General features: G+C 34.3%; 2 protein-coding genes and 1 pseudogene across 3 annotated transcripts; 2 read left to right on the top strand and 1 right to left on the bottom strand.

Annotated features, from left to right (window-relative positions):
* Positions 1-214: 214 nt before the first annotated feature.
* LOC146897100 (disease resistance protein RML1A-like) lies at positions 215-11,894 on the top strand. 2 transcript variants are annotated; one of them, XM_085731512.1, is made up of 6 exons: positions 215-1,031; positions 5,275-6,355; positions 6,437-6,739; positions 6,958-8,506; positions 9,671-9,774; positions 10,673-11,894. In XM_085731512.1, exons 1-6 carry the CDS (start codon positions 559-561, stop codon positions 11,675-11,677), a joined length of 4,515 nt encoding a protein of 1,504 aa, XP_085587638.1. In that variant the 5' UTR covers positions 215-558; the 3' UTR covers positions 11,678-11,894. The 2 variants fall into 2 exon arrangements, with proteins under 2 accessions (XP_085587638.1, XP_085587637.1); XM_085731511.1 differs by having other exon boundaries at positions 9,551-9,774.
* On the bottom strand, positions 2,880-3,728 carry LOC146897101 (uncharacterized; annotated as a pseudogene).
* A 1,175-nt stretch (positions 11,895-13,069) lies between the features above and the next one.
* Positions 13,070-13,558, top strand: LOC146897099 (uncharacterized). Its single transcript, XM_085736383.1, has one exon. It carries the CDS (start codon positions 13,070-13,072, stop codon positions 13,556-13,558), a length of 489 nt encoding a protein of 162 aa, XP_085592509.1.
* The last annotated feature ends 3,971 nt before the right edge of the window (positions 13,559-17,529 follow it).

Here is a 17,529-nt window from a genome sequence, read left to right as displayed (position 1 = left end):
ATGATGAGACGCAAGGTAGTTGGCTACACTATACGGCATATACAATGACCCTGTGGCGTTTGTAGTTCTAATTCTAAACGTCACCTAAAAAAAAAACCAGTTTCTTTCGTTGATCTTTCTTCGCACATGTACATAGGACCCACATGTTTGTGTTTCTCTTAGGTTCCTGCTTTATTTTATGGTCAACGCTCTTGTAGTTTTTTTTTTTTTTTCTGTGTGAATAGATATTCTATGAGCCTGGTATTTTGAACCGAGTAGAACAATTAAGCTGGACAAAAACCTTACCATCTTATCCCTTATACTTTAGAGTTTGGTTGAGAAAGCATATAATCCGATCATGTTATGTTATATATCTTTTTAATTCTCTTTATATCAAGGAGTTTTCCTGATATTATTCATCTCAAGTAAGTTTTTCTGTGATAGATCCAGGACTCTGTTTTTATCTTTGGTCTGTTATCATATATGTATAAACCCTCCATTCTCTTACCTTCCTTTTTGATTTGTTTCGAACAAAGAGAGAACAGCAACATAGATAATTGATTATTATTCTTCTGAGATATGGATATATCTCAGAAAAAGTATGATGTATTCATTAGCTTTAGGGGAGAGGACACACGTGCAAACTTTACTGCCCAGCTTCATCGAGCTCTTAGCGATAGAAGTATCAAATCATACATTGATTCTAGTCTTGTTAAAGGAGAAGAGGTTGGACCTGCTCTTACCAAAGCAATCGAAAACTCACATATGTCTCTTGTAGTTTTCTCAGAAAACTATGCAACCTCAAAGTGGTGTTTGGATGAACTCCTCCACATACTCCAATGCAGAAAACTTCATGGACAGGTAGTTATACCTGTGTTCTATAACATAGATCCATCGCATGTACGTCATCAGAAAGAGAGTTACGAGATGATATTCACAAGATGTGACAGGGATCTAGCCAGCAGTAAATCCTATCTAGACAAAGTGTCCGAGTGGAAAGATGCTCTTAATTTGGCCGCCAATATATCTGGATGGGACTCTCGCAATTATAGGTAACTATCTAATTTAATTTCTCTAAAACTCGTTAATTCTCGTCAATATATTGTATGCTGAATTGAGATGAACATATAGATAAATAGTTGTCTAGAGGCTTATCGGGGTTAGTCTCCTTGTCCCTGATCATGTTGGATTTTGCTTCAAAGTTTTGAAGGTGTGGGATCGTGACATGATTTATAGAATACACCCATTTGCAACCTATGGGTTTGATATCAGGGGGACAGGAGACAATATCCCATGTAAAATTTTCTTGAAGAGCCTGAAGTTCCTCGTTTATTGCTTTTATCCCGCGCACACCTTTAACAGTCTGTGAGTAACAAGTAGGAATGGATATGCTAGAGAGTGAGGTAGTCAGCGAAGTATATGAGGAATCATACTTGTCTGGTGACAATTTATCTGGTGCTTGAGATGTTTGACCAGAACGTCTTGGTTTGACCGGTTCAGGATCAGATGGCAGATTAGTGTCGGAAGGGGCAGTGGGAACCTGTTTTCTGCGTTGTATAATTCTTGGTTTGTAACGTTCTATAGATTGAGGTATATTAAGAAAATTAGAAAGAATAGCAATATCATTTATGGCAGGAAAGATATAATGAAACATAATTGACTATCAAAAAATGTAACATTCCTCAAAACTCAGAAGCGATGATTAGAGACATCATAACACACAAAGCCCTTAAGAAAGGTACCATACTGAACAAATTGTGCTCCAAGCGCATGCCTTTCAAACGGACGTACGTGGACAAATCACACATCCAAAAGTATGTAAATAACTATAATCAAGTTGAGTTTTAAAAAGACAAAAGAAAGGAGAATCAAGATCAATAACCATAGAAGGAAGGCGGCTGATCAAGAAGACAACCGCAAAAATAGTTTCCACCCAAAAACGGGATGGTATAGAAGATTGAAGAAGCAAGACGCGTGTTACATCAAGCAAATGATGATTTTTGCGTTATGCCATCCCATTTTGTTGGGGAGTATTGGGAAAAAATCGTTGAGGCAACATACCTTTTTGTTGAAGATATTTCTGAAACTCATGAGACACATACTCACCACCAGAGTCAGAGCGAAATTTTTTAACACTTGCTTGAAATTGAGTTTTAACATATATCAGAAATTTCTTAAACAGAGAAAACATTTCAGATTTAGACCGACGAAAATACATTCAAGTAAATCGACTGTAATCATCAATAAATGTGACAAATATTTACGGTGAGCAAGAGAACTGGAGGAGACATGTCCCACACATCACTTTGAATCATCTCAAAACAAGTGGAAGCACGATGAGCATCAGACGGGAAAGGAAGGATTTTACTTTACTTTTAGCTAACTTGCAAACATAACACGACATAGACGCATTAGAAACAACATTTTTATTTCTCAATAAACAAGATTTAAATAAACGAGAGTAAACAACATAGTTTGGATGACTCAATTTTCTATGCCAATCCTCATAAGGATTCAAAACAGTGCTATAAGCACGAGATAACTGGTTGGGAATAAACTGGATTGGAAACAATCTTCCCATTTTAGTCCCTTTTGCGACCACATTCCCCAACACCTTCTCTGCACAAGACAACCATTACGTGAAAAATTAACACTACAATTATTATCCACCAATTGACAAACAAACAATAAATTGAAAGGAAGTCCAGGTGATACAAGCACATCCCGGAAATTAGAGTTTATGTCACAAACATCAGTGATAGAAAGGGTATTGCCATGAACAATTTGAATTTTCTGATTACCATCATAAGAATGTAAATTGTGCAAGTATTCGGAGGAACCCGTCATGTGATTGGATGCACTAAAATCAAGAAACCACATGGGCGAGAAACATTTGAAGACTTACCTTGAACTTCCAAGAATGAAAGTGCTACCATCTGTTGAATCATTTCAGGTTGTGAAGCACCGCCATTAGCTGCACTAGTAATGGAAGATGCACGGAATGCTTGCATTGGACTTTATGTTTATCGTGGAGGATGTGTGGGATAGTCTGTAATAATATGACCCTGTTGTTTGCAGTAATTACAAAACTTCTTACTGCAACTACGAGCAATATGTCCAAATTGTTTGCAAGAGAAGCAGTAGACTTGTCGCATATGCTAGCATACGCAACTTTTGCAGACTCGAAAATGAAAGCATCACAAGATATGACTCCTTGAGTGAAGAGACGTTGTTTCTCCCTGAGAAATTCACTGACACATGTATCTAAGGAAGGAACAAGATTCCTATTCAACAAAGCACCTCTGACAACCTCAAATTCTGAGCGGAGCTTCATAAACCTCTAGGAAGACCGCAAGAGAAGTCTTGGGAACATCAGCATGTGTAATAACAGAGTGTTCTATCCAAGAGTTTAAAAATCCAAATAATATTCTTGAACATACAAATTACCTTGTTTGTAATTTTCTATTTTTAGCTCCAACTGAAAATATTTGGCTGCAGCGTCATGGTTGTAAATACGCTTCAAATAATTCCACATTTCTTGAGCCGTTAGAAAGGAGCGCAAATTATTGATCATTTGAGGATCAATAGTGTTGAGAAGCTACTTTCTCTGTCGGTGCCTTCGAGACATTGTCTAGGTGACTCCATGGTCTCTCCCCTTTGACATACATCCTAAATTGAAATTCCCAAGTAGGATAATTTTTGCCGGTAAATTGGACACAAAAATTATATATTTTTTTGTTGAGAGCCATGGAATCAATTTAACAAGGCAGTGGACAAAACAATAATGTTCGAAAGAGGGACACGTACATAGAATCAGCCAGCCACGTACGAAATTTGTGAAATATGAAATTAAACAAAGAAACAAACAAGACCAAGAAAAAATTTAAATTCAATTTAAATTGCCAAATTCCAATAATGATATCAGTAAATTGGGGGGGTAAGATAAACATCAGTTCAGTTCATCGGTTCTTTGGATCTCAAGATAAAAAAATCGTTAACCGAACCAAACTAGACCAGTTTAGATCGATTTGTTTCGGTTTCAAACCAAACCAAACAAGGTCGGATACTTTTTCGATTTAGTTCGGTTTGGATTTTTAGTTTCGTTGGTTTTGTCCAAATCACTTACACCCCTACCTTTAAGACCAAGGGTAATTGGATGCAAGGAGACCTTCAAGTATACGGAAAAAGTTTTGTGGTTGAAGAGTTTATGGTGTAGACTTTAGGAACTATCTAAAATCCTAGTGTAGTTAGGTGCAAGGATCTTCAAGGAGGGTTGAAGAGGTTTAAGGTGGAAGCTTTGTGAAGCTACATGGTGTAGTTAGATGCAAAGTTAAGCAGCAAGGTGGTTGATGGCTAAATTGACATCATAACCAATTTAGAGTCCAAGTGGAGAAATGTTGTGTTTTGCCTCAAAATTGTGAAGATGTGGGATCGTGACACGATTTATAAATCGTGGCACGATTTTTTGCCAGAATGCATGTGAGCCACTTGAAGCAAAATTGTGGAGCGATGACAAAAACGTAGCACGATTTTCGAAAAAGGGTGTAGTACTGTACTATGTACTTAGCTTTATCGTGGCACGATTTAGACAAATCGTGACACGATTTAGACAAATCTTGACACGATTTTGACAGGTTATGGGCACTATTTAAGGCTTCACTGTTAACTTTTTGAGGTAGGGCTTCAAGAGAGAGAAACTTAGGAAATCAAAGAAGGTAACTTTAAGGTTGAGTGTATTTGGTGAGGTTCTCTTGAGAGGTTATCATGGGTTGGGAAACATTTGTAAACACTTTGGGTGAGTGAAATCAATGAGTCTCTTGTTCTCGGGAAGAGATTGGGAAAAAAGGTAGAAATTAGGTTTTATTCTTGGAGAGCTTGTTGAAGCTAATTTCTTGTAACCATTTTGTATCTCTTTGTAAAGAACTTATTGATAGTGTATCAGAGAGATCAATCTCTCCCTGAAAGTAGGTCATTGTTGGACCGAACCGGGTACACATTTCTGTGTGTTAGTTGCTCTTCTCTCTTTATATTTTGCTTGTGGTTTTGTGCTTTACACTTGGTTCCTAGATTAAATCTAGGTTTATTATTGTTGTTGGTGTTTAAGATTACTTGATATTGGTTACTACTTCTCTTTTGCACCGCACATCTAAGTTTATTGGTGTAATTTTGGGTCCGCATTCACAACAGATACAATTGAATCATGATCAGTTAACCAACATAGATGATACCGTCAATAATTTGATCCTGTTTCTCTTAAGTTTAATTTGTTTATGCATTATTTATTTATTTTTTCAGGGATGATTCTCAAGTCATCAACTATATTGTGGAAGATGTTTTGCAAAAGTTGTCTTTCATGTATCCTAATGAACTCAAAGACCTTGTTAAAGTTGATGAAAACAGTGAACACATTGAATTATTACTGAAAACAATACCAAGAATTGGAATTTGGGGCATGAGTGGAATAGGAAAGACAACCTTAGCCAAACAGATGTTTGCCAAGAACTTTGCCCATTATGACAATGTATGCTTCTTGGAAAAGGTAAGCGAAGACTCAGAAAAGTTGGGACCAATGTATGTTCGTAATCAGCTTCTTCGTGAGCTACTGAAGCGAGAAATTACAGCATCTGAGGTTCATGGACTTCACACATTCATCAAGAGGAGGCTCTTTCGAAAAAAAGTTTTAATTGTACTTGATGATGTTGATAATGCTAAACAATTAGATGATTTGTGTCAAGTACTTGGTGACCTTGGACCTAACAGTAGACTTATTATCACAGCGCGAGACAGGCATACGCTTAGTGGAAAAGTTGATGAGATATATGAGGTCAAAACATGGAAGCTTAAAGACTCTCTAAAGCTTTTTAGCTTAAGAGCCTTCAAGCAAGACCACCCTTTAAAGGGTTACGAGCGTTTCTCTGAAAGAGCAGTTGAATGTGCAGGAGGACTTCCATTAGCTTTACATGTTTTGGGTTCACATTTTCATGACAGAGATGTTGAATTCTGGGAATCTCAGTTGAATTGGTACGAGAACAAAGGAGAAGCTTTCCCAGACATTCAAAATGTGCTAAGAGTGAGTTATGATGGACTATCATGGCGACAGAAAGAATTGTTTCTAGACATTGCATTCTTTTTCAAAGGTGAAAACAAAGACTTTGTCACAAGGATACTAGATGCCTGTGGTTTCAATGCAACTAGTGGGATAGAAATCCTCAAAGACAAAGCTCTTATATCCATTTCAAACAACAGTAGAATACAAATGCATGATTTATTACAAAAGATGGCTTTTGATATGGTTCAAGAAGAATATAATGACCGAGGAAAGCGTAGCCGACTGAGGGACGCTAAAGACATTTCTGATGTACTTGGAAATAACAAGGTATGGAGTGTTCACATTTTTTATATAAAAGATTACTATTGATTTGTTGTGGTAATAATGTAGTGACTTTCAATTTGTCAGGGGAATGATGCAATTGAAGGAATAATATTTGATATGTCTCAAAAACTAGATATGCATGTTCAACCTGATGCATTCAAATTGATGCATAAATTAAGATTTATTAAATTCTACATCCCCAAGGGTAAGAAGAAATTGGGCACTGTGCATCTTCCTGAAAATTTTATGCCATTTTTTGACAAATTGGCATACCTTGAGTGGAATGGGTATCCCCTGAAATCTCTTCCAGAGCCTTTTCATGCTGAGCAGCTGATTCAGATTTCTTTGCCGCACAGCAACATTAAATATCTTTGGTACGGGATGCAGGTGCGTGTGTGTACTTAAACTAATTCATTTGAATTCTGGGATTCTTTCTTTGTTTTTAATTCAAATGAAAATGAGAAAATGATTAAATAATTTGAGCCCCATTCAGCTGTGTTTTCTTCTCTTGCATGGTGTGAAAATGAATGGATGTATGACGAACTAATTTAAATAAAATTTAAAAATATTAATAGCATTTGACGTGTCCTTTTGAATTATTACAGGAACTCATGAATTTAGAGGCAATCGACCTAAGGGAATGCAAACAGTTGCGCAGCCTTCCTGATTTGTCAGGGGCTTTAAAACTCAAACAGTTGCGCCTTTCCGGTTGTGAAAGTTTACGTGAAGTTCAACCTTCTGCATACTCTAAGGACACACTTGATACTTTGCTACTGGATGGGTGCACAAAATTGCGAAGTCTTATGGGTGAGAAGCATTTAGTATCTCTACAGAACTTCAGTGTCAATGGCTGCTTAAGTCTAAAGGAATTTTCGTTGTCCTCAGATTCAATAGATAGGTTGAACTTAAGCAATACAGGAATCACAACATTGCACCCATCAATCGGTGACATGAACAAGCTTAGTTGGTTGAATCTTGAAGGTTTAAATCTAACAAATCTACCGATTGAATTGTCCCGCTTGAGATCACTTACTGAACTTCGGGTTTCTAAGTGCAGTGTAGTAACTAAATCGAAGTTAGAAGCTCTTTTTGATGGTCTGGGATCATTAACATTACTGCACTTGAAAGACTGTTGTAACTTGTTTGAACTCCCTGCAAACATTAGTTCCTTATCGTCGCTGTATGAATTACGACTAGATGGAAGCAATGTGGAGGAGTTGCCTGCTACTATCAAGGACCTCTCAGAGCTCGAAGTTCAGTCTGTAAACAACTGCAGTAAGCTTCGATGTCTTCCAGAACTTCCTTCAAGCCTCAAAGAGTTACAGGCTGACAATTGCACTTCGTTAATAACAGTATCCACTTTAAAGAGTTTTTCAATAAGCATGATTGGAAAGGATAAATACATTTCATTTAAGAATAACATTAAGCTCGAACTGGGTGGACCCTCCCTTGCCCGCATAACGGAAGATGCCATGTTAACAATGAAAATTGCTGCCTTTCACAATGTATTAGTTAGAAAGTACAGATTCCATACTCAAAGCTACAAGTATAACAGTGCCATGGTTTGTCTTCCAGGACACAAAGTTCCAAGTGAGTTCAAACACCGATCAACCAATTCCTCTATAACTATCAATGTTTCCAACTTGTTGGGCTTGATTGTCTCCGTCGTCGTATCTCCACATAACATAACACAACAACATGGATGCTCAGTTGGAATCATATGTCAATGTTATTCGGAAGATGGAAAGACGAAGGTGGGACATGAATCTCGCCTGGATCATATACCGTCTATGAAATTGTACACGGATCATGTTATTGTATGGTATGATCCATACCATTGTGACAGCATACTCAGCAGTACTGAAAGAAAAATTTCTTTTAAATTCCGCATTGCGACGTTGACAAATACCAGGAGAGATCTTGATGGCCTTTTCAGTATCAAAGAGTGCGGGATTTATCCAATTTACTACTCTGAAATTCGTAGGGTTTTAGGCACAGTGAATTTAGACAAGAAATTAGAATTAGAATTGTATGAGGAAATTCAGTTTAAGTCAAGATCAGGTGAGGGAGATGATGAGAAGGAAGGCATTGGCATACAAATCCAACAACTGGACTTAAATGAAAGTTGTGACAGTTCATATGAATGCTTAATTGGTATGAAACTTTTTGCTTATATGATACCTTTATTTTCTTGTTAATAAATCCCGTTACAATATATTTTGAATAACGGTTAAAATATTGCCCATCTCATTTTATTCAATTCAATACTAACTCCAATATTTCTTCCCTTTCAAATTCAATTTGAGAGAAACCAGATGAAACTAACAAAATTTTATAAAAACTTATATATCCAAACATTATATAGATTTGCTTTATTACATTTTCCTTCATCGTCAAGTCTTACAATCGTCTCAGAGAGTAGAGTTACCTTTACAACTATTATTATGCACATAACCACACCCTTTATAATTGCAATTTCATGTAGGGGTGGAAATAGGTTAGGCTGGACCGGGCTTTGTAAGGCTTAAGCCTGACCTACTTAAAAAATTATAGGCCTAAGTCTGGCCTATTACTTGTCATAGACTCATTTTTAAGGTCTGGTCTGGCCTTTTTAAAGGTCTGATGAAGCCTATTTAAAAGCCAATTTTATACCAAGGTCTGGCCACACCTATAAACCTACTACTAAATAGGCAAAATCTTATGAAGGTATAAAACACACAAATAGGTCTGCTACGATATAACGAAATCTTACGAATATCTAATCACACTAGTAAGTATACCTGCTACTAAATAACCAAATCATTTGAAGGCTTGAGTTTATAAAAAAACTTCAACAATATAAATAATGAAAGATATATTATGTATAAAAAGCTTAATAGGTCGGCTTGACGAGCTTAATAGCCTTTTTTGTCAGCCTTAGCCTGACCTGTTTAATGAAATAGGCTTTGTTAAAATCTTGAGATCAGCCTTCTTATTAAATGAACTGAACTGGGTTAGGCTTTAAATAGGCTAGGAGATAGGTCCTTGTCGGGCGGCCTGGCTTGACCTGTTCCCACCCCTTTTGCATGCTTTCTTTTTTACTGAATTGCAATTGCCTGCTTGAAACTTAAATATGAAATAAACACCAATGTGAAAACTTTTAAATCTTCAAGATAGTCGATTTTTAATTTGTCAACCTCACCATTTCTTTTTCTTTAGTCTCTAGTGATACTAAGGTACATGAAAATCCTCAAGAGAAAGAAAATTTGGATGATGATGATAATTCCAAAGAAATGATGAAATTTAAGATTGTTCATGAGAGTTCTATTAAGTCTGCAGATGAAACTGAAACTTCTTCAAACAAACAAGAACAATTTGAGAAAGAGAAGGATTCTACTGGAGGATGTTCTGACGTTGAATCATCTTTCAATAAAGCAACTAAGGTAATACTTAAATCTTTGACCGCTTTATCCGTACTAATTATATCACAATCATCCTCTTACACTTTTCAAATAGTGTCTCATAGTAACGATACTAAGCACGAGAAAATGAAAGCTCATTATATATCCCAAGTTATTGAGCGTATTGAACAATCTACAGAGGCATTATGTGTTTATGTGTGTGTGTGTGTGTGTATCTTTTATTTCCTCCAGTAAATAAACAAGTTTTATGGTTTTGATGTAATCTGTATTTTCTTTATTAGTATGTAGTTTTTCACAATATCATCCCCTCAGATGAAGGAATTTTTGCTTTTTATCATTTTTCTTTTTTGTATGTTTGAGTTTGTCTTTATATTATGCATATTTGAATAATAAAATTAAGTATAACAAGTAGGGTACAATGATATAGTCACAGTTCTTACAATTCTCTACTGAAAAGATAGCATAACTGTCATCAATAGTTTTGAAAGGGTGTGATCATACTGTATCTTGAAAGATAAAATATCATATTTGTGAGAGGAACAATAAGAATAGTGTTTATATCACTGTATCTAAGTTTAATCCTAAAACTAATATAGTTCATATAGTACATGAATTAAAACCAACTCTAACAATTTTTCTAATATTATACCTTATCTTTCTATTATTCACCCAATTCTTAAGACACTGAATGCATTATGAAAGCTGAAGAATCTAGTCTCTTATCTTTCTATATGTAGGCATTTATCAAAAAGAAAGTTGAAGAATCTAGTATCTTATCTCTTGTGATTCATGAACAAATATATCCGAGCTATCATGATTCATGAACAATCCTAACAAATAAAAGTACATACATAATATGGTTATTGAATTTCTAGAAAACACTCACTCTTGTCTTGATCAATGCTTTTTCATTCTGCAGTTTAAAAGCACTGGAAATGAAGGAAGACCAATGGAATCTAAAGCTGCATTGCATCTACCTCTAGTGTCAACTGTTGAAGAAAATGATTCTGATAACAAGTCAAGTCTAAACAACTACGATTGGCAAGACAATTGTGATGAGACCAAGAATCCAAAAGTAACACCAAATATACAAGGAGGACAGATCATTGTTCCTGACACCAGTTATCTGATAAGTGAACCAAACCAGGAAAAAGAAAATGCACCAATTATAGATGTTAGCAAACCTGAAGATGGATCAGATGAGGACCCTTTTTCTGAACTTGAGAGCATCCTGTTTGGAAGTCCATCATCCTCACCAAAAGCAACCAGTTCCGCAAGTGATGTTGCTGTAAGAGAAGCTTTGCATAACCTTGAATGCCTATTGGAAAATTCACTTGAGTTCATTCTCAGTGATGTCGAGCTACAGCGGCAATTACATATGTCTTTGGAATGCATAAAACAAGAATCTCATGAAAAAGTTTCTCCTAATGTTGTGAAGCTTGTCCATAATATGACATCCTCTATTGAGAACCTTTTCAATGACTTCGTCATGGCTAAAAATGTGGTTGAGGATCACAATAATGCTTTACAACAAAAAGAAAAGCTTATACAGCGAGTGACAGATGCTAAGAAACAGAAGGAATCAAAACAGAAAGAAAAGAGTCAGTTTGAGGATGAAGCTAAGCGTGTCGAGGAAGAGGTTGAAAAGACGGATGAAAAAATTAGAATACTTGTCGAGCAAAAGAAAATTCTTGAGTTGGAAAAAACCAAGTTGAAGGAGAGCATGGAAAGATGTGAAAGTGAAAAGAAGAAAGTGGAAGATGAGGCTAAGAATATGATAACCGAAAGCAAAGAGCTGATGGCGAGTATTAAGAAGTCTAAATCTTCTTATACTGCTGCCCTGTCAAAGCAGCAGAAGTTGAAAGACAAATGGGAAGGTTTCAGAATAGAATTTGCAGACAAGTATGGAAGTAGCAGTAGCTGAGAAGTACTGATGTTGGGTTCAATTGTGTGTAGCTGAAATTTTGGTTGAAGATTTGAAGTTATGTATTTACTTAGTTTAATACAAGTTTTTAAGAGATTGATTTTGTCATCCAAAAAAATTAGCGACGCAAGTAATTTCCCACTTGTCTATCATTTTTTGTATAAATTATTAAGTTTTTTTAGAATGAGAATTCTATAAATCTTCTTTTAAGATCAAAGTTCTAAGTAACTTTAAATAGATCAAGTATGCGGAATTTCATAAAATTTTAAAAAAAACACCGATAGATGAAATCCATTTTTATGTATAATAATGCGCTTGATTGTGTAAACTCTTCACTTGTTTATTACATTATTAAAATGACAAGTTAATTTCCTCTTATTTTTTGGAAGAGATAGAAGATATGATTAATGCAATGTGATGGAAATAAGCACACCCTAAAAAAAACATGCGGTGTAGGGTATGTTGGATTGATTATAAAATGATGCCAATGCCAATCTCCCTAGGCCTATCTTCTTAGTATTTAGTAACCATTGTCCTTAAATATGTATGTTCTCAATGTATGGATGATTATCGCCCCAATTCTAGGTTGTTTGTATAAGATTACCGCAAAAGTCTTGCCATTTTATTGGGTTCTAAGTGGTTTCTATTATATCATCATTTAAACAACCATCCTTCATTTCTAAGAGGAAAGGTATGGATGAGGTTAGAGTGATTAACGAGGTGATTGATCTAAATATACTATCCTTAATCTTTTTTTTTTTTTGAAAAAGACAAAATACTATCCTTAATATTTATTCAATATGTCACTTCATATGCCCATAGGCCCCTCAAATTTTCAAAAACGCCCGTCTCAAGATCTAACTTCCGATCGCTGTAGTTCAATAGTTAAAAACCGAACCCTCCTGAAGCAACATTTACAAAAACACACTCAAAACACATTTAAACACATTTAAAGACAACACATTCAACACTCAATCCCGCAATCTTTTGCGATGGTTTAAAGTTGATGAACACATAACTTTTTTTAAAAAAATAAGATCATTTGCGGCAGCTTTTGGCCCTCTCAATTGCTTTTTTTAGAAAAAACTTGCATTGTGGCGGTTTTCAGCCCATGCAAATGTCAACAAATTTTTTTAGCATGTCCCTTTGCAGAAGTCCGTCGAAAATCTTTGCAACCTTGTTTTTTGCGTGGGCCACCAGTCTGTCACAAATTTGTTGTTGCGGCTGTTATTTTTATGCATGAAATTCCTTTATTGATTCAAACAGCAAAAACAACAATCAAAGCAGTATCACTCAGTCATATCCACCCTGCCATCTTTGCAAAAAAGCTAGGGAACATGGAAAGGATATGCAAATCTCAACAACAACAAGAAGAGGTCAAAGTTGATGAGGATGAATCACAGGATAAGCATTATTGCATTATGTTTCGCTTCAAATCATTCCACAGAAAGCTGGCTTATTGATGGTGGTGTTACAAATCACATGACTTATGATGGTAAGCTTCTCAAAGAGCTTGAAATTTTTTTTATCTTTAAAGTCAAATTTGAAAATGGAGCATACATTGAAGTAAAAGGCAAAGGAACTAAGATTATCAGAGATCACACAGGTCTGAAACTTATCTATGATGTTTTATATGTTCCTGAAATAAATGAAAAATTGTTGAACATTCCACGTTTGATGGAAAAAGGTTACAAGATGTTTTTTGAAGATAAAAAATGTATGATTAAAGATTCGAAAGGTAGAAAGGTGTTCAAAGTTCTAATGAAAGGCAAAAGTTTTGCCTTAAAATTCATGAACAATGAGCAAGCTGCAATGCACAAAGAGGTTAGTAGTACAAGCTTTGGCACAAGAGATTGGGCCACTTCCATCATTCAGCTTTAATCTTCATGAAGATGAACAACTTAGTGAGAAACTTGCCCAACATTTTTAGCGCTATAATCAATATCCCAAAAAGAACATCATTACTTAATATTCATTACTTAAGAGTTAAGTGTTATTTGAGTTAACACTAATAATCCTCTTTTCCTTTTTAAGAAAAAACAGGAAAAAACCATAAAAAAAATCATGTATCTCATGCGTATCGATTTTCCACCACTGTATTCTTCACGGTTCACGTATATTTGAAGTATCTGAAAAGTATCCCACAATTGTTTTTTTAAAAAATAATATTTAATTTTTGAATACTCTTCTGATACATATTGAGCAGGTATCAGTGCAAAATACATATCAAATACGTTGCGTCATCAATTTTAAAGTATACGTGCTTCACACGGTGTGAGTCATCGTGGCTATTGTAATATCTTTTAAGGACCCTTGGTACAACTTGTGCAAGGTGCTTCTTATATTAATAAAATATGCTGTCTTAAGAAAATATCAACGTTCCACTAAAATTTAATAGGGAATTTTATATACAGTCATATTTGACTAAATTGAGATTGAAAAAATTCAATGGAGAATAGTCAAAAAGAGTTACTATCTAAAATAACCTCTATAATTTAGATGAGGTTTGAAAATAGCGTTTATAAAAAAAGAAAAAAGAAAAATACATATTACATCCTTGTCATTATGAATTTTTCGTATTTTAATTTTTTTTAACAACCTAGTCACATAAGAGATGCTAAAGTGGCGGGAAATCTTGTCATGTAATTGCCGACATGTTTCTTTTTATAACAATTTTAAGACTTTCTTTGCATCAATTTTGTTTTACTAACGGTAATCAAATGACTGAAATCAAAGGCAAAAATTCAACTGGTCTATGATGGAAATTTTTTAAACTAATCAAATAGACAAATAGACAGAAGCATCCCATTCTTATAGCGTATTTCTTAATTTATAATTGCAATATTTCTGTCGAAAAAAATTAATAATTGCAATATAATTTTTTTATTAAGTAATCGCCGTAATTTATTTTTTAGTGTCTTATAGTGTTTTTGTTTTTGACATTAGTGTCTTACATCTAGTTATTTATCAAGAAATGATATTTTAACAATCATTTTATGATAACTTTATCTCTTATACTCACATTGTATTTTTATTTCTCTCTTTATTGCTTAGGTTTTTATGTCATACTCATATTTCTTTATATATTTTGATTGTCTCATAAGTTATCAACAAAAATGTTGGTGATTTCCAAAATAATGGAATCAATTTAGAACCAAAAGTTGTAACTCTTCATGGGAATCATTCATATACATTGGAACCTTTGGCAAAGAGATGCTTAATGAACATTTGCATTGATTCAAATGTATATGGCTATAACATTTGGCAAAAGGGTGCTTAATGAACCATAACATTGATTCAAGTGTATATGGTTATAACCTTTGGTAAAAGGGTGTTTAATGAACCATAACATTGATTCAAGTGTATATGATCATAATCTTTGGCAAATGGGTGCTTAATGAATCATAGCATTGATTCAAGTCAAAGGGGTGTTTTCTCTCATGTGAAGAGTCATATAATGCACTATAAATGTTTGGCATTTGGGCATTAGTTGGACACACAAAAAAGAACAACAACATAATTCTCCATCATTCTCTTACTCTAAATCATCCATCAATTCTCTAATGCATGAGTGAATTGCTGGAACCATAAATCTGTAAAATACTGTTAGGAGATACGCTTGGTGTGGTTGTGCAATACACGTCAAGGAACTCATAGTATCCTGAAGGGGATTCGCCGGTCATTCCTTATTGCATCCAATATACAATTATTGGTGGGGGCGAATCGAACCTAAAGGTTAGTATGGCAACCCCATACGCTTTGAGTTTGCATGCATAACCATTAATCTTTTCAGGTTTCAAGTACAGCAGCATCTTCCCAACAATCAAGATATACAACAAATCTTTGGAATTTATGTGCACACTTCATCATAGTCATCTTCATCATCTTCTTGGTCAAGTTATTGCAGCAGACCCCCAACACAAGATCCAACAATCTTTAGGTTCGATTTATGATTTACTTGTGATTAATGGCTGCAATTTTGGGTGAGATGAAAGCTTACATTTTCATTCATGACTACGGTGAACGGTAAACAAATTCCTTTTATGAACATATGTTGTGGAAATTTATGGATAAATATTTCATATGTGATGTGTTTATGTTAAATTTACATGTGGTTGTAGATAATATATGCATGACAAATTTTGATATATATGAAATTTATTGTTTGAAATTTGTTTGATGTTAATTTGAACATGAGATAATGTGCATATAAGTGATTACCTATTATGAAATATTTGGTGTTCTAAATGCATGTGTATAGTATCTAAGTAAATATGAATATGTTAGATTTAACATGTGGTGACATATATGTACATGATTTAGAAATTGTTCAAGTATATGAATTTTGATGAGTATATTAATATGTTAAGAATGTTTAAACACTATTTTATTTATGAAAGTAGTGTAGATAAATTGTCAAAATATCAAGTGGTTGCTTTAATGATATTATTTACTTTGTGTAAGAAATTATTATCATTAATATTGTGTTCATATTATATGTACATGATAATATGAAAAGTAATGGTTAATTTTTTGTTTATCATGATATTAAAATAATTTGGGTATGTTTTGAATTATTGTAAGTTGATATATGTTCATGGAAGAAAGTCATAGAAAATATTAATGATTTTGGTTCATTGTTTATTCTTCTATGTCATTGTTTATTGAAATTTAGTATTGAACATATTTAAACATAAACTTGAATTTAACACAATGAATTTATGATATATGTATTAGTTATATGATAACTAAAATCAAAATGATTGTGTTATATTTAATTTTATGTGGAGTATATGACTTACATGTTTAATCACATCTTATGAAGTTTGATTATGACATTCTTTTATGATCAATTTTTATTTTGCTATGTATGTTTAATGCATTCAATGTATGATATATCTTGGCTAGATATAAAAGAAAAGTTGAAGTTCAAATTGAAATGCATGTTAAATATTGTTATAGCAAAGGTGTAATGACATAAAAGTTTGTGCATTATTACAATATACTCAATTGACAAAAGTGTGTCATGGTTTGATGATAGTTGGTGAATACTATCAAGAGTATATAAGTTGATCCATAGACATAGCTATGAGAATACAAAATCTATGTGAAGAATTGAATATTCAAAGTTTATAAAAGTTAAAAGAAAATCTTGCAATTATTTGACGAAATGATTGACAAGGAATGATGTCTTTGGAAATGATGTTGAATACATTGAAGACATTATTAGGGATGTGGTACAAACCCAAATCTAATTGATTACCAATGGTGGAAACTCAACTCACACTTGAGTAGCATCAAGTCTTGGGTTCAATGGTGAAAGTACACTATTAGAGTAATTGAAGTACTTGACAATAGATAACATCCCAAAGGGCAAAAGTACTTGGACCATAAGAAGAAAATGGGTAGGATGAGGTTTTCCTCTTAATGGACATATAGCATATATTTGCTGGAATGCATACTTATGGGGCATTTCCGATATAGTCTACCTATGTGAGAATGAAGTTTGGCCGCTTCACGGAGTTCAAGGGTTTGACTCTTAAATTCTCATGAAAAGGGATATACGACACAAGGCCTTCTTAATGTGTCATCTTACAAGTCTCTTTATCAATGGTACCGAGATTCTATGTGTAAGTTATGCACACTTGTTCTAATGAATAGTTGGTTCAAAGCTTGCCTACCATACTATTTGGGAATGAGCGAAAACTTAACTTACTAAGTAATGGTTCAAATCGCGAGATACCATTATCTGAAGGCATGGAATTTCCGGATTTATGTGATTTAGTATTTTGAAAATGGTGGGGGATTGTTGGTGATTTCCAAAATAATGGAATCAATTTAGAACCAAAAGT

Source organism: Medicago sativa, chromosome 8 (assembly GCF_051527215.1).
Source record: "Medicago sativa cultivar Bolivia chromosome 8, Bolivia_mono, whole genome shotgun sequence".
NCBI classification, from domain to species: domain Eukaryota; kingdom Viridiplantae; phylum Streptophyta; class Magnoliopsida; order Fabales; family Fabaceae; genus Medicago; species Medicago sativa.
This window is presented reverse-complemented; position numbering and strand designations above follow the sequence as displayed.